Source organism: Anguilla rostrata, chromosome 15 (assembly GCF_018555375.3).
Source record: "Anguilla rostrata isolate EN2019 chromosome 15, ASM1855537v3, whole genome shotgun sequence".
In the NCBI taxonomy this organism is placed as follows: Eukaryota; Metazoa; Chordata; class Actinopteri; order Anguilliformes; family Anguillidae; genus Anguilla; species Anguilla rostrata.
Window position 1 is genome coordinate 5,228,407 of NC_057947.1, and position 22,778 is coordinate 5,251,184.

The window sequence follows — 22,778 nt, forward strand, 5'->3', positions numbered from 1 at the left end:
AAGTAGACAATAATTTTCTGACGCGTTTAATAGGGGCCTCCTAACTACAGTTCTGTGATATAGGCTTTTACTCTTAAAAAACGTATTGAGCTTTGCAAATACGTGATTTAAACTCAACATATAAACAATTTAACCGTTTATTAAAGCACTGTAGTGTGAAGTAAAATGACAAAAATGAACAAACAAAATTGGACACCACCGAGGAACACAGATGTGAGGTGATGTCGTCATCACAAAGGGACTTTTATTTTCAATACGTTGCGTCCTCTTACACCTTTCGTCACTGTCAAATCAGCTGGGAACAGCTCTGAAGCCTGAGATTTCTAGTTCGCAAATTAGCGAACGTTGCTTCTATTCACTTTGAAGTTCAGTATGTTTACATTTTTTAAAACTTTTCTGATATAATTTTAATGGAACATATGTAATCATTTTTAAAATTCAAAGTGAAAAGGTTGCTAGTTTGTCAAATGTTGAAGCAAAGTCGAGATATGTCCGTGAGTATTGCTTCAGTTAAAGTTTAAACCACTTTTGTTGCTTTGGCATATTTGTGAAATTAGCAAGGAAGCTCGAATTTTGTTGACTGAAAAATGTGTTGCAGTTTTGTTCAGTTGTGACTTGCAGTGGTGTCTCGTCTAGTAGCCTATACAAAGAAAAGAAGTTTACTTGATTTTTAAAAACACTCGGAAAATGTTAATTCTATCGACATGTTTTTCAACATTGATATGCCTACGCTAGTCAGCTATACCCTTCCATTGTTCTTTTGGTTACTGTACCGTTGCACAGTGTAGTTCTCAAATTTTTTTCTTATTCATTTTTTATACTTAATTAATCCACATCTGACTGGACTTTCGCTGGTTTTATGTGTTAGGGCGCCCCACCGATCAGACATTTAGTGTATTTTCTCTTGGTGGTAGTCAACGTGTACACTTTTAGACACATGTAAATGAATACGGGACTTATAGACAGACAAAAGAAGACTTCGTAGGGGGTATCTGTACACAAACAGGCTAATACACAAATCATCCAAAATTCCCCCATCGTCCCTCACCATAGCGACGTCCCGTCAACAATAATAACAAAAATGCTGATACAGTTTAGCACATAGGGCCAAGTAACAGGCGGTTCGCCGTCCCCGTCCTCAATCCCCCTTTTCTCATTCAGGGGACGCACACGGGGAGCGAGCTTCATTCATGCGCTTCATCGAACCGAGCGGGCTGTTGTGCAGACGTTTCACCACAAATACCAACTGTGTTCTAAAATAATTATGCATGCATTGTTTTTATATAAATATTGAATAATATGTATAGGCTATCGTGCCCTTGGTATGCTCGTTGTGGCTACATTTGTTTGCAAAGGAACGTGTACTATTAACGGGAGCATCTTGGTAGCATTATGTACTTGAAGACGGGGTTGACAGCCTTTGCGACTGGTATTCTGTCCGTACCGTTATTCTGCATTAAGTAAAATTTGAAGATGAGTGCTTTTAATCTTATTTGCTCTACCCTCTTATGCCCGAAAGGACGTGATAAGAAAATCGATTCTAGAAGCCAGATGAAGTCCGTGCTCAGAGATCATGCAGCGAAATCAGAACCGTTTTAACGCCAAACAGGTAAGAACCAAACAGAGTGAGCACGCACACTGCAGCGTTTACCCCACATTCAGAAGGACGAAGCCGTGGGGAATTAGCGACCGGAACTCGGGAGGCATATGAAATGGGAGCTCGCTTTGCCATTGATTTCTTCTTCTTCACCGGCAGTCTAACACTCTTCCCCTCGTTTTCAGCGTCTCGTGCTAAAGGATAAATGCCCTTGCGTGAAGTGATTCGAACGAAGAAAAGGATTCCATGTCTTTCTTGGTGAGATTTCAATGTTTTCTCTGTCAGAACTGTTTTTGTAGTAGGCTACACAGTGTAGTATTGATTGATATTAATGAGCTTTTAGTTCCTATACGTCTTGGCAGAAAGTGACCGGAATTCGAACCCGGGTGAAATTCTATCTGTTTTCCTGTACGAGTATATTGACCTCTGTATGTTACATTTATCCTCTATCAATTTTTTTTTTTACATCGATGTAAACAATCCTGTCTAGTAGTGGGATGGCTGTAGCTTGTGTCAGCCGATTGGACACAGTAATGCATTTAATAGTGAATATTTTCTGGATCACAGCTTGATGATGGAAATGGCAGTCAGCCAGTTCCTCCCCCTCTTAAACTCTCTGGTTCAGCTCTGTCCTCTCAGCATTGTCTCCCAGAACACTTCCCTCTCCACCCCCCCTACACCGTTTCAGCCTGGCTGTCTCTCCCCCCCCCCCACCCCCCTCTTCCCCAATCTTCTCCCCCCTGGGTACTGGGCCTCTCACCCCTCCTCCCTCTCTCCTAGGACTGCTCCTGCATCTCCCAAACCCAGGTCCAGTCCATCTCCATAGAGGACCAGTATGAGGATGTCAGCCACCAGTACTTGGTCAGTGCTCCCCCACTCAGTGAAAAATGTATTAGGTCTGACCGATAGTGCTCCCTTCTGTCAGCTATTGGTACAGTCAAACATTGCCCCCCTTCGCTGTGTCAGTTGGTGGTACAATCCATTTGTGACCCCTCTGTCAGCCAGCAACACAGCCCAGCAGTGCCCCCTCTGTAAGATACTGGTACGGCCCGGCCCCACTGTGCCACCCTCCGCCTCATTGACCAGGATAGCCCTACAGCGCCACCACCCTGTCAGCTGCTGTTAAAACTATGCAGGGAGTCCACTCAAACAGTCAGTGTTCCAGCTTACGGTGAGCTATGAACCCGCAGTCCTGCTGCTTTCACGCCCCCCTCCATCAGCTCCTGCCATTGGCCATCAGCACTGTGTCCATGTCAGCTCTGTCCTCCTTCGCCATTCCCCCCCCGTGTCTGTCAGTGCGTGGGGGCTGAGCTGCTGAGAGACGCTGCGATCGCGGGGGGGCGGGGGACCCCCCCGCGGAGGGGGGGCGGCAGTGACGGGCGGACGCTGTAACCCGGTCCCGCGTCTTTTGCGTTCCGCAGAGCGGCGATCTCTCCGCGGGCGCTCCGCGCAGGGCCGCCGCCCGTGATGACATGGCCGACCTCTCCGCCGACGCCGCGCATTACCAGCTGCTGCTGGAGCTGGGTGAGTCCCAGCTCTCTCTCTCTCCCCCCGTGGCTGACCTCTCCGGCAGTGTGATTGGACAGACAGACAGAAGCGCACTTGTGTTGCCAGAGCGGCTGTTTTACCATAATGAATCAAGAGGTCCGATTTGAAATAGCAATCATGACTGTGCTGCAAAAAAAAGGAATTACACACCACCAGCAGACATGCACTTAAAGCGGGAGTTTACATGAGAACCCAAAGAGGTCAGTACATTCGAAGGTTCGTTGATGTCACTTCCTGTTCCTCAGGCAGTGGCAGAGCTCTACATACTCAGCTCAGTGCTGAATCTCTCTATTATACCCTGTGCTGGAGGGGGTTTTGCCTTTTACAATGTGACATAGTGGATACGTTGAAATCTCTGTAAATGGAAGAAACATTGGGAATTCTGTGCATTGTGGGTACTGTGCTTTAGGATACTGTGCATGGTGCCTTTCAGAAGTGCTTGTTCCAAAGTGAAGTGCTTAGGCTGAGAGCTTTTTAAGCTATGAGCCCACTGACCCATGCTTGCCCATAATTTTACCTTAATTCTTTAAGGCATTTTCGAGCCTAGAAGCGCTGTTGTGTGCTTTCTGCTCCTGTGCACAGTGTGTTTGTTTGATGTTTCCGAAGGGTAGTTCACTGAACCTCAGTTTCCCACTGGACCCTGGCACGGCCCCATTCGTTCAGCTTCCAGATGGTTCTCCATGATCCAGTCTGTGGCGCTGAGCATGTCATCGTAGCACGCTTCCTATCAGGGGTGGTGGTATGTGCGGTATATCTGACCTCACACCTCCCCATGGACAGGGGATGGAAGCGAAGCAGGAAGGAGGGAGGGGGGGAGGGGGGGAGGGGGGAGGGGGACACAGACCAGGCTCTGCTCTCAGACATTAGGCCAGTGCTGCATTGCACGTGTGCAGTTTGATTCAGCTTTTTATCAATGGGAGTGGAATGTTCCTGGCACTGCTTTCCTGTGCTTTTTGTGTCTGATTAGGAATGATTAGTGAGAAACCCCATTGCCCTATTACACATTGCATTACATTACATTACAAGCATTTAGCAGACACTCTTATCCAGAGCAACTTACTCAGCTTTTTAAAGTACATCCATGCACCTTGCTCAACAGCGATGTCCTATCCGGGAATCAACCTGTAGGTTACAAGACCGGTTCATTACCCATCATACTACACTGCCACCCCGCACCTAATATTGTGCAACAAATTTATCCTGTTTCATTAAAACGTTATCAAAATATTACAGCACTTCATAATTTTCAGGCATATATTCAAGTTATATTCAAAGAATTGCAATTCCTGCTTCACATATTGAAATCTATTTGTTTTTGTACTGCTGTGAAGTATGTTTATTATTATATTTACATGCAAAAAGACCACATTTCATTTTTACACTGTCTATACCTGCAGAATCGTGTTGTGTGGCAAGCACTATGAATCTTTGTGTGAAGGTGCAGGTAGCCCTACAGAGAGCAGGTGCCGTCTCTCTCCGTCTCCTCAGCCGTTTCTGTCGGAGCAGCTTCTTTGGCCCCTCCCCCCTTCTCCCGTGGGGAAGGATATTTCGACAGGTGGGGCCAGCTGCAGCAGTCACTCCCCTAGGAGGACCGCTTCCCCCAGTTCACATGGCTGCGCAGCTGTTCCTAAAGGGATTATGTAATGGCTTCCCACAGCGTTTCGATTCAGGCAGTAGAGTTTATCGGGGCAAACCCTTGGTTAGAGCTGTGCACTTTCCCTTCAGTGCCCAGTATTACATTACATTATAGGCATTTAGCAGACGCTCTTATCCAGAGCGACTTACACAACTTTTACATAGCATTTTACATAGTTGTATCCATTTATACAGCTGGAATGAAGCAATTCCGGTTAAGTACCTTGCTCAAGGGTACAACGGCAGTGTCCTTACCCGGGAATCGAACCTGCGACCTTTCGGTTACAAGCCCAGTTCCTTACCCACTGTGCTACACTCCGTCCTGCCCAGGTGACTGGAGTGTAAGCGCCTGTATCTCTCTGCTGTGAAGCACCTGTCTTACAGCTTGCAGTAGCCCCCTGTGTCCCGCACATAGTTTCTCACACATTTTATCCGTCGTTCACTCTGGAAAGGAAACCTCTTCCTGCTGTTCCCCTGTGTGCGGGATCTGCATGTAATAGGGAAGCTGAGAACTCTCGCTTATTGATTGTTATATTTCAGTGTTTAGAATTGTTTTCCTGTTCTCATTTTCTATATTTTTTTTATTTTTGTATTTTCATTTTTGTATTTTCATTTTTGTATTTTCATTTTTGTATTTTCATTTTTGTATTTTCATTTTTGTATTTGCATTTTGGTTCTAATTGGGTAACCCGGGAGATACGCTTTGTTCCTCCATGTTTCCTCGTTTCCTGTTTCTCTGTGTTCTTGTGTTCTTTAATTTCCCACAAGGCCTCGCGGTGACAGGCTTCGTTTTGTTCCAATTGAAGAAAAACGAATACAATAGGAGATGTTGTACAGTGATATCCCTACACTAGAGAATTAGAGAAGTGAATGTTCTCTGCCCCCCGCCCCCACCCCCACCCCCGGCCCTACCTTATTGTGCGCCGTGTGAACAGGTCGCGGCTTCAACAACCTCAGCCAGGTGTGCATGGCGCGCCACGTGCCCTCCGGCAGGCTGGTGGCGCTGAAGAGCACGGACCTGGACCAGTGCACCGAGGACGAGCTGCTGCAGCTGCTGGTGAGGCCTGGCCGCCGCCTTTCCGTACCCGTGTGCCAGCCTGCGCCCCGCGCCAGGCCCGCTCTCACACCTCACCGCCTGCCCTCCCCCCCTCTCCTCTCCTCCCCTCCCCAGAACGAGGTGCTGCTCTCCCGGCTCTTCCTGCACCCCAACCTGCTGACCTCCCGCCTGGTGTTCGGCCGCTCCTGCCAGCTGTGGGTCCTCACGCCGCTCATGAGCTACGGTGGGCTCCTCCGTCTCAGCGTTCTCCCCGAGTCACCACCCTGGCCCCCCTCCCCTGACCCCCAGCACTGTGGGAGTCAGAGCCAGCAAGGAGCACTGCGCCCTCAATAATGTTTGGGACAAATACTCTTGATTTGGCTCTGTATTCCACAATTTTAGATTAAAAAATCACATTGTGGTAGATGTGCAGATTCTCAGGGTATTTTATAAATTTTGGTTTCACGATGCAGAAATTTCAGGACTTTTTATACGTAGCCCCCCCCCCCCCCCTTTTTATTTCAGGACGTCATAATGTTTGGGACATATTAATGTTATGTAAATGAATGCAGTTATGTTTGGGACTTTGTCGGATATCCTTTGCATGCAGTGACTGCTTGAAGTCTGTGACCCATAGACATCGCCAGGTGCTGAGTGTCTGTTTTGGTGATGCTCTGCCAGGCCTGTACTGTAATTGGCATGGGCGATGGCGGTGTAGAACGTAGGGAACTGGACTCTTTCCCAGGGTGGTTGCAGACTCGGGTCCCAGATGCAGCATGACTGAGGTTTCTGTACCACGGGAAACTAAACGTCTCCTGAAAACAGCCAGCTATATACCTATGCCGTCTTTTGCCGTTTCTTATGTACTGTCGTGTCATACTGTATGTTGTACTGTACTGTATCTGTACTGTATGCGTCGTTTTGTACTGACTGTGTTTATTTTACCTATTTACTGTTGCTGACGCCTCTTGGCCAGGTCATCATTGTAAATGAGAATTGGTTCTCAACTGATTTTACCTGGTTAAATAAAGGTAAAATAAATCAAAAATAAAAAACTATATTAATGTGTGGCTTCACAATGTGATCACAGTCGTGTGCAAACTTGTGGGAACGAGTAATAATGATAATAACAATTGGGTTTCTATAATATTTAAAAAATGTATGTCTGTTGCAGTAGGTTGTTTAATATTGCCTTTTTACAGTAACAGAATGTAATATATTTCTCAGATGGTGAATGATGCGCTGCTGGGATTGTTAAGGGCTTGTTGTGACTGCAGGAAGTGAGAGTGGAGCGCTAGGGCGCATCGCTAATGGAGGTCCGCGTTTCTCAGGCCTCATTATCGAAATGGGACAATGGGTAATTAGAGGCATACTCAGAGGTGTTCCAGAAATAGGTTTCAGTCATCCAGAACCAGGTTAAACCGCAAAACACAACTTCAAGATCCCAGCTTCATCCGTCTTCTCTTTCTTAAGGAGTCAAACGGACTTCGTTAGCATAACAGGAGCTATTTAGCGTTGCCAAATTATTTTGGAACGCACACGCGCGCACACATAGCGTGGCACGAAATTCTGAGCCCTGTGCGTATGCAGTCTCTGTGGGCCCCCTTTAAATGATAGACCGAAGCAAGCTTTTTAGTCCGGTCCCTTTGAGTCCCCCCCATGCCTTGGGCCCCCCTGGGTAATCAGTTCCACTATTCCCCCCACTGTGATGCCCCTGCACACATAAAAATATATAACTAACTCATGATGAACTTACTGCTTGCTCTCCCTCTCGCCCTCTCTCTCTCTCTCTCTCTCTCTCACTCCACTCACTCACACTCTCTGTCTCTCCCTCTCCCTCTCTCAGGTTCTGCTGATGCTCTGCTCAGGACCTATTTCCCTGATGGGATGAGTGAGTCTCTCATTGCGTACCTGCTGCACGGTGTCCTGAAGGCTCTGGAGTACCTGCATCACATGGGCTATGTGCACAGGTGAGGGAGAGTAGAGGCACGGCTGATAATATGGGCATAGGCTCAGTTACAGGCTCAGATATAGGTTCACATATAGGCTTAGGTAGGCTCCAGTAGAGGCTCAGGTAGAGGCTCAGATATAGGCTTGGGTATAGGCTCAGATGAGACCCAGGCAGGGTGTGCGGGCTGGCCTGTGACCTGTGCTCTTCCCTCAGGGGTGTGAAAGCGAGCCACATCCTGCTGTCAGGTGAGGGCCACGTGTACCTGTCCGGCCTCCACAGCCTCTACAGCATGGTGCGTGACGGCAAGAGAGTGAGAACCGTGTTCGACATGCCCCAACACAGCCCCGCCCTGCTACCCTGGCTCAGCCCTGAGCTGCTCAGACAGGTGAGAGCACCACACCCACTGTGCTAAGTGAGCGCTCTAGAGGAACAGCCCCACTGTGCTAAGTGAGCGCTCTAGAGGAACAGCCCCACTGTGCTAAGTGAGCGCTCTAGAGGAACAGCCCACGTGCTAGTGAGCCTCAAAGGGGAACGCCGTGTGCTAGAGTGCTCTAGAGGAACAGCCTCTCTGTGCTAAGTGAGTGCTCTAGAGGAACAGCCTCACTGTGCTAAGTGAGCGCTGTATGGGAACAGCCTCACTGTGCTAAGTGAGCGCTCTAGAGGAACAGCCCCACTGTGCTAAGTGAGCGCTCTAGAGGAACAGCCTCACTGTGCTAAGTGAGCGCTCTAGAGGAACAGCCTCACTGTGCTAAGTGAGCACTCTAGAGGAACAGCCTCTCTGTGCTAAGTGAGCGCTCTAGAGGAACAGCCCCAGTGTGCTAAGTGAGCGCTCTAGAGGAACAGCCCCAGTGTGCTAAGTGAGTGCTCTAGAGGAACAGCCTCTCTGTGCTAAGTGAGCGCTGTATGGGAACAGCCTCTCTGTGCTAAGTGAGCGCTCTAGAGGAACAGCCCCACTGTGCTAAGTGAGCGCTCTAGAGGAACAGCCCCACTGTGCTTAGTGAGCACTGTAGAGGAACAGCCTCACGGTGCTAAGTGAGCGCTGTATGGGAACAGCCTCACTGTGCTAAGTCAGGGCTGTATAGGAACAGCCTCTCTGTGCTAAGTGAGGCTCTAAGGAACTGCCTCTCTGTGCTAAGTGAGCACTCTAGAGGAACAGCCCCAGTGTGCTAAGTGAGTGCTCTAGAGGAACAGCCTCACTGTGCTAAGTGAGCGCTGTATGGGAACAGCCTCTCTGTGCTAAGTGAGCGCTCTTGAGGAACAGCCTTATTGTGCTAAGTCAGGGCTGTACCACTGCTCTCTTCAGGACCTACATGGATACGGAGAGAAGTCAGATATCTACAGTCTGGGGATTGTCGTCTGTGAGCTGGTCAGTGGAAGGGTGCCCTTCCAGAATATGCACCCTACTCAGGTACAGTACCCCTCTGTACCCCTATACTGACACTGCACCCCTCTGTCTCTGTAAAATGGTTAGGGACCTGCCCTTAATTTCAGTTCAAATCCCAGGTGGGGCTGGGTCATCTGTTATTGCCCCTGACAAGGCAAGGAAGTGTCCAACTGTATAAAGAGATGGTATGTCAAGTAAATAAAATGACCGTTGTGTAGGTCACTCTGGATAAGCCAATAATGTGACGTAATATAATAATAGGCTTCTCTCTGCCCCCCACCCCCTCCTCCATGCAGATGCTGTTACAGAAGCTGCGGGGGTCTCACTGCTGCCTGCTGGACGTGACCCCTTTCCCCTTGGGGGAGCTGGGGGGGCTGAAGGTGTCCCGGTCTGGGGTGGACTCCGGCATCGGGGAGAGCGTGGCGACGGGGAGCCTGACCCGAACCGCCACCACCGAGCGCCCCCAGAGCCCCGCCCCCAAGAACCACTCCGCCACCCTCCACAACCTGGTCGAGGTGTGTCTGCAGCCGCAGCCGGACCGCAGGTGAGCTGCTGTTTCAGTGTGTGATTGGCTTGTCTGGATCTGAACGTGTTGGGTGAAACAGAGGTGGAAAGTCCAGGGGTCAGAAAGTAATAGTCCTGCCGTGTGATTCTTCCACCCATAAACTCAGCCAGCTGATTTCACTAATGAGTTCTGCCTCCTGGCTGAAGAGTTGTGCTAATTAGCAAATCCAGGTTATTGGAACAAAATACTTGGGAGGACTTTTACTTTCTGAACCAGTGTTATATGATGACTCTGGCCTTGTGTAGTCATCTGGTTCTCAATGTGTAATATGAACCTTCTGATTGTGGAAGTGGGGTGAGGGATATTTGACATGGTATGTTGGGTTTTGAAAGCTGTGAATGAATTCATGGTATTATTTTGATGTGATGGTTGCAATGTAGGTAGAATGTTGTGATGGTGTTTAGTTGTTGTTTCTCAGTATATGACTTGTGACGTGGATGTGACATAGATATGATGTGAAAGTGATGTAGATGTGGTGTAGATGTGATGTGGATATGATGTAGGTGTGATGTGGATGTAATTTTGATATGAATTAGGTGCAATGTAGTTGTGGATGTGATGTGGATGTGATGTAGGTGTGATGTGGATGTGATTTATATGTGATGTGGGTATGATGTAGATGCAGTGTGAATGTGATGTGATTTTGGTATGATGTAGGTGTGGATGTGATGTAGGTGTGATGCGCATGTGATGTAGGTGTGATGTGGGTATGATGTAGATGCAGTGTGAATGTGATGTGAATTTGGTATGATGTAGGTGTGGATGTGATATGGATGTGATGTAGGTGTGATGCGCATGTGATGTAGGTGTGATGTGGATGTGATTTATATGTGATGTGGGTATGATGTAGATGCAGTGTGAATGTGATGTGATTTTGGTATGATGTAGGTGTGGATGTGATATGGATGTGATGTAGGTGTGATGTGGATGTGATTTATATGTGATGTGGGTATGATGTAGATGCAGTGTGAATGTGATGTGATTTTGGTATGATGTAGGTGTGGATGTGATATGGATGTGATGTAGGTGTGATGCAGGTGTACTCTTGTACCACACAGGCCCTCTGCCTCAGCACTGTTGACTCATGCCTTCTTCAGACAGGTGGGTCTCCTCATCTCCTCATACAGCCTGCAGAATCATTTCCTTCTTTATTTTTAAACACCCTCATCTTATGTCGGTTGTATGTCTTCTGCCTTCATAACTTGCTGCTGTGTTGTTGTTTTGTATGTTTTTTTTGTGTTATATATGTGTGTGTGTTTGTTGTGGTATCTGTGTGTGTGTGTATCCGTGTGTGTGCGCGTTGTTGTGTGTGTGTGTGTGTGTTGTGGTATCTGTGTGTATGCGTGTGTGTGTGTGTGTTTGTTCGTGTGTTGTGGTGTTATGTTGTGTGTGGTGTAGCTGTGTGTGTGTGTGTGTGTGTGTGTTATGGTATCTGTGTGTGCGTGTGTGTATGTGGTTCTGTTATGGTATCTGTGTGTGTGTGTGTGTGTGTTGTGTGTGTGTGTGTTATGGTATCTGTGTGTGTGTGTGTGTTGTGGCGTTGTGGTGTGTGTGTGTGGTGCACGTGTGTGTGTCTGTGTGTGTGTGTGTGTGTGTGTGTGTGTTATGGTATCTGTGTGTGTGTGTGTATGTTTATGTGTGTGTGTGTGTGTGTATGTTTATGTGTGTGTGTGTGTGTGTGTGTGTGTGTTATGGTATCTGTGTGTGTATGTGTGTGTGTGTGTGTGTGCGCGCGCGTGCTCATGCACGTGGCTCTGCAGGTTAAGAGACACACGCGAGACTCCTTCCTCAGCCTGATGTATCCTGCCGTACCCTTCTCCAGCCCCCAGGACACGCCCATATCCTGTCCCCCCGCCCCCTCTTGCCACAGCCCCTCCCCCCCTGTGGACTCTGAGGAAAGCATGTGGGACTTCTCCTAGCAACCCCGCCTCCATCTCCCCTCCCTCTCCCCCACCTCGGCCAGCCACCTCTACTTCAGGAAAATCACACAGGAAGCCCAAACATTACGCAGCGTTCTATTTCCACTTTTTTTCTCGGATCAACTTTTCTATTGTTTTGTAAACATGCGCACCCACGGTGGCTGATTGGGTGAGACCTGCGCAGGTGCTCTACCTGCGTGTAGCTGCTTTTCACACCTGAGCTGTGATTAACCCACTGCCAACAAGTGTCCTTCAGTTTGGCCTCCTCCAGCCGTTTCATTTATAGCACGCGTCCATGACAGTGGACAGTGGGCACAGGGCAGTTCGAAAGTGCAGTACGTGTGAAAGATTGTGAAGTCGGTGCCGTTGTCACCATGAGGTATACTGGGAGCCCAGAGCTGTTATTTAAGTTCATGTTCACAATGCAGACATGTACTCAACATGGTTGAACATTGGCTTAATGACAGCTAACATTCGAGAACATAATCAGACTTTTTTTTTTTTTTTTAACCTGTTCACCACAAATGATCGCTAACGTAACCCAACAGTCTATAAAGGTATGTCACACAAATGGCTACCAAAGGGGAAGACACCAAGAAAATGAGTAAGTTGACAATCATTTGGCTGTTAAAAATCATTTTAATAAATGTACTATTTGGTTCTAACTTTTAAAAACAATCCCTGGGTAATCCACAGTGAAAAATCACTTTTTTGGAAACAAAATAGAAGCTTCAATTTGAAATCACCGGTTAGCGCCTTGTTGAATGCAGGGTCTCTCTTCGGTGTCTCACTGTCCAAATTAAACTAATTCCTCATTTTTGTCTGGATTTTAGTTAGTATGTCCTGGAACGCAACCAAAAAAACATCAACACAGCCCATTGTGCTGACCCTACCCTAAAATCCCTCTGAAAATGTGCATTTGACTGATGGGGATAAATATGAATTATTGTACTTTATGGAAACCGTTGTACTGTTTAGAAACATACAGTCTTTTCTGTGAAACCAATACCGTATATATGAGAGACCTTTTCTGTTGTGTTTTTGAAATATAAAAATGTATTAAATGTATGAACTTTTTTCAAAATATATTCTTATTTTGTTTCTAAAATGTTTGTCCTTCTTTTTTTATAGAAGAGCAGTTATGACCAAAAAAAATTTAAGACGATAAGTTTAACATTCCCGTATATTAGCTTCTTTGTATTGCTTGTTGTACATTTGTCACATGTGCAGGGTGACGCAGAGAGCTTTTAGTTCAGAATGAAAGTAGAAAATGAGTGAACGCATTACAACCAATAACACAATACACAATTTCCTCAATATCTTTAATTTTGTTCAAAAATGCACAAATTCATCTGATCATATTTTTGAATGTTACAACATCAACCCTGGCCGCATTTTTTGGTGACATTTAAAGCTGTATGTTGTCTAATTTGCTGCAGTTAAATTCAAGTTAAGTTCTATTTATGGGACCCCAGCGTAACGTCGGGGAATACGATGGTTTCAGTATTAACATTAATGACCATCTGGCCCACCCTTTACTTTCTGTCTGAAATCTTGGGGTTGTGTTTGTCTCCTTGGATCGTCCCAAAATTCCCATTTGTGGTATGACACCCAGTGCATGACACCCAGGACCTACAAGGCCTTGTGTGATCTGGCTCCGCCCTATATTTCTTACATAGTTACACCATACTATCCCTGTTATAAGCTTAGATCCACCAGCTCAGGTGTCTTGTGAAACACTAAGCGATGGTTTTGTTGATTTACGCTATTTAAGAATTTATATATATATAACCCGTACCCACGCAGTCCAATCTGAGTATCAGGTTTGTATATTGAGCTTGTTTCATGTGTTTTTTATCTTTGTGACGTTTGCTGTCTGTGACTGAACAAGCTTTGTCTCTCGCAGTTCCTTGGTGTCCAGGCAAGTAGAATTAGCCCGTCCCTTGGTGATTTCACCCCTTTCGCCAAGATAAAGCTTTTTTGACTCAATTAAGGCCCCCCTACACGTGGGACCTGCGATCTACATTCTTCCTCGCGTCATGCGAAGACTACAAGCGCACGCTCGCGCGCCCATAAGCAAAGCATTGTAAATCAAAGACCGCTTAAAAAATTATTCTCTCCAGTGAAAGAAAAATTGATTACTTTATATTTATTTCACTTTAATATGGATTTTTCCTGACAGGGGGTCGCCTCTTTTTTGCAGAACCATTTTGAAATTCATTGTTAGCCTATTGACATGGCTTTCAAGTCAGGAGCGTTTTCTGCAATCGTCATTTCGAGCAGTCAAGGTTATTTTACGTCCATTAAGAAAGCGTGCATGCAATGTGGCAGTGTTGGAGACTACTTGTAGAGGCACGAAAAGCATGTGAGGCGCAATAACACCATTTTGACGGTAGATGGCCTCCTTTCCAAAGAAACGGTAATGGAGGATGCACGTGAACACATTCCAATACAGAAATGTACTTACGATCTTTATTATATCTGTTGGTATTGGTTGGATCGATAACAGATAGATACTCATAAGATCGTAAATGCCCTGGAAGTGTCTCTGAAATGGCTACCAGTCGGGGGCGGTCGATCACTGCCAGACAGAAACCGAGACCCACCCTTAGCGACCCGTGGGCTCCACATCGTCAACGTAAAGCAAGCGTAGACTGTCGCAAATGCATTAGCGTTGCAGAAACTCAACAAAAACCACCACCTTGCTCTCATCCTGTCATGACTTTCCCTGAATGCAGGCTGCACCCTGCAATAGCTTCTCGGCACTAACCACCTCACCTGGTTGGCACTTGGAGGTTTACCACAGAGTTGTTTTGCGCGTGCACTGTACTCTGTAAAGCGCCCTGGGCTGGTATGGGTTACTTCGAAGGATTGTCTCGTCACCGAAGAGCTCAGTGAGAAACGGCGATTGTGTCCAACTTAACTGAAGTTTTTCCATGCGCTATTTTGCCGTCTAAAAACGAAGTATTTCGCCTAAGAAGACTGAAAATATACTGTCTTGAAGACACAGTTTGCGAGCCAAAGCAGGCAGGTAATTAACGTTAGCAAACGACGACACGTATTTGTTGCCTTGTATTATATGTGTAAAACGTAGCCTTTTTCCAGCATTTTAATACTGACAGTGTAACAATTAGCTACAACTAGCCTGTAACGTTATTTACCTAACAAATTTACTTTAGTTACTAGTTAACAAATTAGTTGAGGTCAGTAGGTTGAGTTCACTGAACGCTTTCAGTAAACGGCTAGCTGTCTCGTTAATATTGAATCTCAATGGTGCTTGTCGGTATGTCAACCATCGTAGCTACTGTATGTATGGAGACGCTGCTGTTAATGTCAAAAGTTGGCAATCGTTAGCTTGCTGCTTAGACAGGCTGTACAAAAACAAGCACTTTTCTTTACCTACTAACATTAGCAAATTGCTAAGTCGTTTCCACAAATTAAGTTCCTTACGATGGAAGGTTGTTGGTTAGCCAACATCACAAGTGTCTTTCGATATATTCCTTTAGTCTAGCTAGCTAATATGTTATGTTTTTATTTTGGTGATATTTCTAAGATTGTTTGGCAACAGTTGAATGCTAATATGTCGTAACGTCATTTCAGTACAATTGGCTACTTAACGTTAAATATGGTGCGTTTCCACCGGCAAAGTAGCCTACTTCGCTTGCTGGCGTTAGTAAACCAGCCAACTTGATAGCGTTAACAAACAATGGATGTAACCTAGAACGTCGCAGTGAAAATAATTAGTCATAGTTGATTAGCTTCGGCCCTTTATCGCTGGTGAAGATGTTATGGATGGCTTGCTACAAATGAGCTAACTTACTGAATTATAGCATAAAAACTGCAACACTGTTTGCTCTCCAGTTTACAGCTAACCAATGTCACACAGTCTAAAGTAGCTTGCGAGAAATGATTCAGATGAAACAGAACCTGACATATTATTTATGTTAGAAAACTTTTCTTCAATCTGATTTATTTGTAGTTGATAAATGTTAAGACGATCTACCAGGAAGACGTAAATGTCCGTTAAAACATGAAGTAATCTTATGCGTAACTTAAATTTAATTTTGCTTCCTTGTGTTGACACTGTTGACGCTGTCATCAGTACTACCTACACATTTCTCGTTCTCCCGTTGGATACAGGGCGATTCCTTAAAAGTGCTCTGTCACGAAACGGAAAGAAGAACAAGAAAAACCGATATTCTCATCCAGAGAAGCAAACCGAAGACTTGGACCGTGACAGTGCATCAGGAAACGGGAGCCCCGTGAGCAAGTCATCAGGGAATGCATAATTCAGTATGGAAGTTCACACCGACCAACAAAGGGCTTTGAATTCACGCTAATGGAATTAATCCAGTCCGACGGGGAACCCACCATGGAGTAGGATATTTTATTGTTGACACCCTTAAAACAGGGTCGCTTCTCGTGGTGTCGACTGTGTTGGGTCCTTTTGAGATCCACAGCGGATGTGATACTGTTGGTAAAAAACCTACCAGGTAATGTAGAACGCCTAGCAAAGGACAAACAGACCTAAAGATGAGGAGTTGTGGATTGTGAAAATAGGCTCGTTTGGGTATATGTTGTCTGCAACACGCGGTGTTGATAATGGCATCCAACGAAAGACTGTACGAGGTGTGGATGCTGTACTGCAACAAGGTAAATACGTATTTCTTACGGGGGTTCTGTTGTGTGTGCGTTGTCTTTGCGTCTGTCCTTGTTTTGTCCGTTCTCTTGGTGTTCATTTGCTGTGAAAGGTCGCTTTTGTTTACTTTTTATCTTGACATTTCATTGCCCGCACTAGGCTTGTAGAGAGAACCATCAGATAAGGATGAATTTGCAATTGCACACGTTTATGATATATATTTTTTGGTATGTAGGACTGTTGTTATTTTCTTTGGGTAGGAACGAGTAGCAGGTCATGCGTGACGATTTGTAATTTTGTGGCTCGCCTGCTATTTCAGCTGCAGGAATGTTCCAGTTAGCTACTCAGTTTAGCACAAGATTACACGTACACCCGCAGTGTTTCTGATATCACCCATTCTCTCATTACGCCGTGTATTTTTTGGTGATCGCTGCGTATTAGTATACGATTTGTCTAAGTGTAAGACGCGATGATTCGCAGTGCGCAAAAGTACCAGTCACACACTCGACTCTCCTGTGGAATTCACCTCCCGTTCTGCTCGCGGATCCCGAGGGGAGTGTGTCGGAAACCCGGGGTTTGCACGGCCGCCGCTGCTATGATGTAATGGAGGATGCACGTAATCGGGTTGACTGTGCGAGTGCACGAGCGGCCGTTCTGTCCGTGTTTCTTTTCCTCTGTGACATTACCCGTAACTAAGGCTAATTATTTTGAGTGTTGTGGCGTTTCATTCTCTTCATTCTCGGACTCAGACTCCGAGGCTTTCCCTCAGGGTTTGGGTGACACGTTTGCTAAATCCATTCTAGTGTTGTGGTGTTTTTTTTATGGGCGAATTTGTAATCCAGCCTACTGAATAACAAACTGGCAGTTAATGCTGCTGGTGGAGACGATCTTCATCGTTCAAGACCACCCGGGTGCATTTTCCACCTCGGGTTCTACTTTAAGGCACAATTCCCAGTTGTTTCTCTTGAAGAAAAAAAAAATGAGCGCACAAGAATGCTTGATGAAAACAGCCGTACATTTCTGCTCTTGGTGCAATACTGATGTGCACCATCAGTCAGATTTTATTCCTGTAATAAAGTGCCCGCTGACTGTCATTCAGATGTAGTGTTCAGCAACGTGGATTTGATTGATCTCTCTGGGCCCGCCCCCGCCGCCTTCCCCCGCGCTGAGTGAAGGAATCCCGTGCCCGAGCACGTCAGAGGACGGCAGTGTCCACTCACTTTATTGGCACAAGCTGCACTTAATAGGAGGATTTCATTAGCTTTGCACACACGGTGCAGGTTTCACAGTTTTGCATTGAATACCAGCCAGTGCCGAAAGCACACGTTGGGCGTAGCGCTGACCTTTCAAACTGCTGGGGGAGGGAGTGTTTGCGTTCGCAAACCCCCTCCCTGATTTTGGGGGGCCCCTCGCGACTGTTCGGAGAGATCCTGCGAGCGGCTGGGGAATCCTGGGAGTAATCGGCGCGGACGACGGCGGTCAGGAGGGACACAGGGGGTCTTTTGAGCTCTGGCCTGAGCGCTGCTCTTTTCACAGCCTCGAGAGCGCGCAAGGGAGGCCGTGTCCGTGGGACCGTGACCTCATAACTGCCCGCACTGTTGCATTCTGGGACATTACCAATGGTCACCCTCATGTGGCTCAGCGCTCTGGTGTTGTCACTGTTCTGACTCCACCCCCCCCCCCCCCCTTTCTTGGGGATCCCCTGCATAGCTTCCCTTCCCGCCCAGCTGTCCCCCCGGCCCCCGCTGCAAGGCCTGGCACTGGCATTTCTGCCTCCTGGCTCCAGACCCACATTTTTGGGCTGCCATTTTGGCTCGCGCTCCTCCTCCGGCCGGATCCCTCGAGTTGCCACAGGGGATGAAAGGCGCTATATAAATCTGTTTTGTCTTGTATTGTCAGAGTAGGCAGTGGTAACTCCTGCTGTGTAAGATTGGGAACGTAGAAAAGAGTGAAGTCATTGGCAGGAGGACAGGCACATGTTGTGTTCTAAAATCCATACAGTACAACTCTGGCCATCAGAGAAGTGGCTAAGCAGTTATTATGGAAAGATGACATGCACAACAGTCACAGCAGCTAAAAAGAATGAATATAAAGCACTAGCTTGCCATGTCTAGGTGCTGAGTGAGGTGTGTAGGTTTGGGGCTGTGCCTGTGCCCCTCAGTCACTGAGCTGTGCTTCAGCACTGCTGGTCCCGGCCCAGGCTGAGCCCTGTCACAGCCACAGGAGGAGAACCTGACAGACCTGTACTCACCTGCAGCTCAGGCCAGGCAGGTCCCGTTCCAGCCTCTGCCCTCCAAACCTGTTCAGCCGCCGCGAAGCCGCTCTGGGGCGGATCACCTTTAACAAGGGCACTGTGTCAGTGGGGGTGGAGCACCGCTGCCTCCTGCACACAGTCACAGACACACATACTCACACGCTCACACACGCTCACACGCTCACACACGCTCACACGCTCACACACACACACACACACACACACTCACAGACACACATACAGTACATACTCACACGCTCACACACGCTCACACGCTCACACACTCACACACGCTCACACACGCTCACACGCTCACACACACACACACATACTCACACACACACACATACTCACACACACACACACACACACACACACGCTCACACACACACACACATACGCACACACACTCACACACACACGCTCACACACGCTCACACACACACACACTGACACAAACACGCTCGCACGCACACACACACACACGCTCACACACACACACACACGCTCACACACACGCTCACACACACACACACACACGCTTACACACACACGCTCACACACTCACAGACACACATACTTACACGCAGACACACGCTCACACCCACACACACACACACTGACACAAACACGCTCACACGCACACATACTCACACACGCTCACACACACGCTCACACGCTCACACACACACACACTCACACACACACACACACGCTCACACATGCACACACACACACATGCACATGCACGCTTGCACACACACTCACACCCACACGAACACACTGACACAAACACGCTCGCATGCACACACAGACGCGCACACAGACAGGAAGTGCCTGAGGGACACCTTACCCCGCAGCACTGTCTACACCTCCGCCTCCCTGCTTCCCTGCACGCTTCCACGTTCAACCCTAATTACTGAGGGAGCCCTTTCTCTGCAACACACAGCGTTGTACAGTCACGGGCTGAAGCCATGGGGGGGGGGGGGGGGGGGACTGAGCAGGCCAGGGGAAAGTGCTGCGATTTCACATACTCACCCCAGCAGATTATCCCAAGCAGGGTTTATTTCCTGCTTTCGTTCTTTGTCTCCAGGTTACAGTTTAATCAGCTTCCATACTGAGGGCACAGAGAGGGGCATGGCCTGAATATATCAGACACCCACTTCCATGGTAACGGGAACGATGACAACAGCGGTGTCAGTAACACCGCTGCACGTGTATCCGTGTTCGTTCTGTCACGATATCCCCACAGCCTCGTTTCCCCATAGCCTTTAGACTTTAGCCTTTGGATGTTCATGTGGCTCTTGAGATGCCTGTGATGTTGCATGCGAGTCATGTGCTGTAAATAGCCGAGCCTTTATAATGTGTGTGTGTGTGTGTGTAGGGTGTACCCTGCCAGTCTGGCTGTGTGACCGGTTGAACGCGGGCCAGACCACACGGTATGGCTCAGTGTGACCACAGCAGTCCCTGCACTATAAATACCGTAAGCACGGTGACATCACCGGCCTGCGTGTGAGTCAGTCTCTATGCCAGGGGTGGCCAACCCAGGTCCTGGAGAGCCGCGGGGTCTGCTGGTTTTTGTTTTTACTCGGCACTTAATTGATCAATTAAAGCAGTTGATTACACAGTTAACTCACCTCACCTGGTTTGTTTAGTCTTAAGCGTTTGTTGTATTTAAGGTGAAAACAAAAACCCGCAGACCCTGCGGCTCCCCAGGACCGGAGTTGGCCACTCCTGCTCTATGCCGTCTGCGACTTAAAGGCGCTATATTACATTCGGTCGAGTCTCCATACTGTAGCTGCTGGGGTAGGAGCTACTTCATATTTTTTGTCTGTGACTTTCTGCTCCTCGTCAGGGGTGATAAAATGGCAGTAAGACAGTTGCTCATGTCACGCACAGACAGTCAAGGGGAACTCCACCAGTCAGGGAGTAGCCTACATTGATATCAACCAGTGGAATGGTGCCAAAGGTGATTCGTGGATGCTTTGTTAACGGCTCCTCTCTGTTTTCTACACGTGAAGGGATGTCGCAACTGTCTTATCCCTACTTGAACTCTCATAAGATCACAAGTATGTGATGAGAGTGTTCTTAACTGAGCATTCTAATGCTGATGTCACAATCACTACTGGTAATGGAAAGCAGTGGAGTTCTAGAACACCGACTTAGAATTTTGAAAAAATAACATTCCAGAAAACCTACTCTTATGCCTTGCTTGTCCTCTCTGCCCCTGGGGGTGGGGGGGGGGGGGGGGGGGGGGGCTCCTGTGTAAGAGTGGCAGTGGTACTGTGCAGTCTAATCTGCCCCTAAACAGGCACAGCCCTAGTGACTGTGTGGTGGAGGGTGGGGCCCGTGGGGTTGGTGGGCTGGTCAGGAGAGCCAAATTGAGCCACAGCTGAGGTTTTCCCCTGGCGATGTCGGGCGGGGTCGGGGAGACCGCGCCTGTCTGGGAGCCCTCCGGGCACATCCGCTCGGCGGTATTTACTTTTTACCGCGTCTCTATTCGCTGTCTCCGCTGGGACCTAATTTACGGAGATGTAAACCGTGAGCTGCCTCGTCCACGTCGGAGGGGAGATTCGCAGCGCGTCCGTTACCCCTGATTGACAACACGGCGCTTCTTAAAAATAAGAAGCCGTTCTTCGGATGCCGCGTGCCCGGAGGAGCTGTGCTCCTGTTTAACGTGAAAAGCAGCGTTGTACGTCAGCGCTTGCGCTCTCTGCCGCTGCCTGCTGTCGTCGTCACGGTTTGAATCGTCTTTGCGTTTGATTGTTGTTTTGATTGTGCAAGGGGCGACATAGCTCAGGAGGTAAGACCGATTGTCTGGCAGTCGGAGGGTTGCCGGTTCAAACCCCGCCCTGGGCGTGTCGAAGTGTCCCTGAGCAAGACGCCTAACCCCTAACTGCTCTGGCGAATGAGAGGCATCAGTTGTAAAGCGCTTTGGATAAAAGCGCTATATAAATGCAGTCCATTTACCATTTGTTGGGACGTTCCTTTTTCGATCTTTTAAAATTTTAACTTGAGAGTATAAGCAGCCGTTTCTGTGTGTTCCACGCATCGAGCTCCCGTAGTTCAGTGCAGATTACCTGCATTTAAGTGTCGATGAAAAGCTTAGCGGGGGACTGTACTACAGCGCCAAATCACAAGGGCCTGAGCAGGACGGCATTTTAAAAAACTGAGATGGTAAATGGACTGCATTTATATAGCGCTTTTATCCAAAGCGCTTTACAATTGATGCCTCTCATTCGCCAGAGCAGTTAGGGGTTAGGTGTCTTGCTCAAGGACACTTCGACATGCCCAGGGTGGGGTTTGAACCGGCAACCCTCCGACTGCCAGACAATCGGTCTTTCCTCCTGAGCTATGTCGCCCCCCGAGATACTTTGGGATGACGTGTCTGGCTAGATGAACAGTCGTGCGTTCACTGTAGGAGTTAACTGGGCTCGGCGCTGGTGGGATGCGAGGGCGATGGAGGTCAGCGCCCTGCCAGGGCTGCCTCAGGGGGCTCACGCACACTCGCCCTCGCGTTTCCGCCAGCCCGCCGCTCTCTGAGAACGCCTCGCCGCCCTTTCGTTTCCCCGCTCGGCGGCGCGAGGGCGGCCTGCGCTGAGCGACGCCGCGTCGCTCGGCGTTGAGTCATCCCTGTGTGATGCAGCGCGCCTTTCAGAACGCGGTGATCGAGGTGAGCGAGGGCAGGTTAATCATTTTCTTGGGTGCGCACAAGATTGAACCCCCTGCGTCGGTGCTTTGAGCTCTTTGCTGTGTGTGAACGCAGCAGGGCTCTGTGCTCTGTGCTCTGTGCTCTGTGTGAGTGTAACAGGGCGCTGTGCTCTGTGCTCTGTGTGATGTAGCGGGCTCTGCTGCTCTGTGTGAGTGTAGCAGGGCTCTGTGCTTGTGTGAGTGCAGCAGGGTCTTGTGCTCTGTGTGAGTGTAGCTGGGCTCTGTGCTCTGTGCTCTGTGTGAGCGTAGCAGGGCTCTGTGCTCTGTGTGAGCATAGCAGGGCTCTGTGCTCTGTGTGAGCGTAGCAGGGCTCTGTGCTCTGTGTGAGTGTAGCAGGGCTCTGTGCTCTGTGTGAGTAGCAGGGCTCTGTGCTCTGTGTGAGTGTAGCAGGGCTCTGTGCTCTGTGTGAGTGTAGCAGGGCTCTGTGCTCTGTGTGAGTGTAGCAGGGCTCTGTGCTCTGTGTGAGTGTAGCAGGGCTCTGTGCTCTGTGTGAGTGTAGCAGGGCTCTGTGCTCTGTGTGAATGCAGCTGTGCTCTGTG

The 22,778-nt window shown here is 48.2% G+C and overlaps 2 protein-coding genes across 8 annotated transcripts in view; both read left to right on the forward strand.

Moving 5' to 3' along the window:
* Positions 1-229: 229 nt before the first annotated feature.
* stradb (STE20 related adaptor beta) lies at positions 230-12,743 on the forward strand. 4 transcript variants are annotated; one of them, XM_064310616.1, is made up of 13 exons: positions 230-370; positions 1,520-1,609; positions 1,783-1,855; positions 2,378-2,458; positions 3,019-3,121; positions 5,716-5,837; positions 5,952-6,060; positions 7,663-7,786; positions 7,981-8,152; positions 9,071-9,175; positions 9,448-9,695; positions 10,775-10,817; positions 11,477-12,743. In XM_064310616.1, the coding sequence occupies exons 3-13, from the start codon at positions 1,844-1,846 to the stop codon at positions 11,633-11,635; spliced, it is 1,278 nt and encodes a 425-aa protein (XP_064166686.1). In that variant the 5' UTR covers positions 230-370; positions 1,520-1,609; positions 1,783-1,843; the 3' UTR covers positions 11,636-12,743. The 4 variants fall into 4 exon arrangements, with proteins under 4 accessions (XP_064166686.1, XP_064166685.1, XP_064166688.1 ...); XM_064310615.1 differs by having other exon boundaries at positions 250-494; XM_064310618.1 differs by having other exon boundaries at positions 253-365.
* A 1,541-nt stretch (positions 12,744-14,284) lies between these two features.
* Positions 14,285-22,778, forward strand: part of nbeal1 (neurobeachin-like 1) — a 61,433-nt gene continuing 52,939 nt past the window's right edge. For 2 of the 4 annotated variants that reach the window (XM_064311750.1, XM_064311752.1), the window contains exons 1-2: positions 14,285-14,666; positions 15,776-16,288. In XM_064311750.1, coding sequence (XP_064167820.1) covers positions 16,238-16,288 — 51 coding nt within the window. In that variant the 5' untranslated portion in view covers positions 14,285-14,666; positions 15,776-16,237. The remainder of the gene's footprint in view (positions 14,667-15,775; positions 16,289-22,778) is intronic. The other 2 variants (XM_064311751.1, XM_064311754.1) reach the window with 2 other exon arrangements.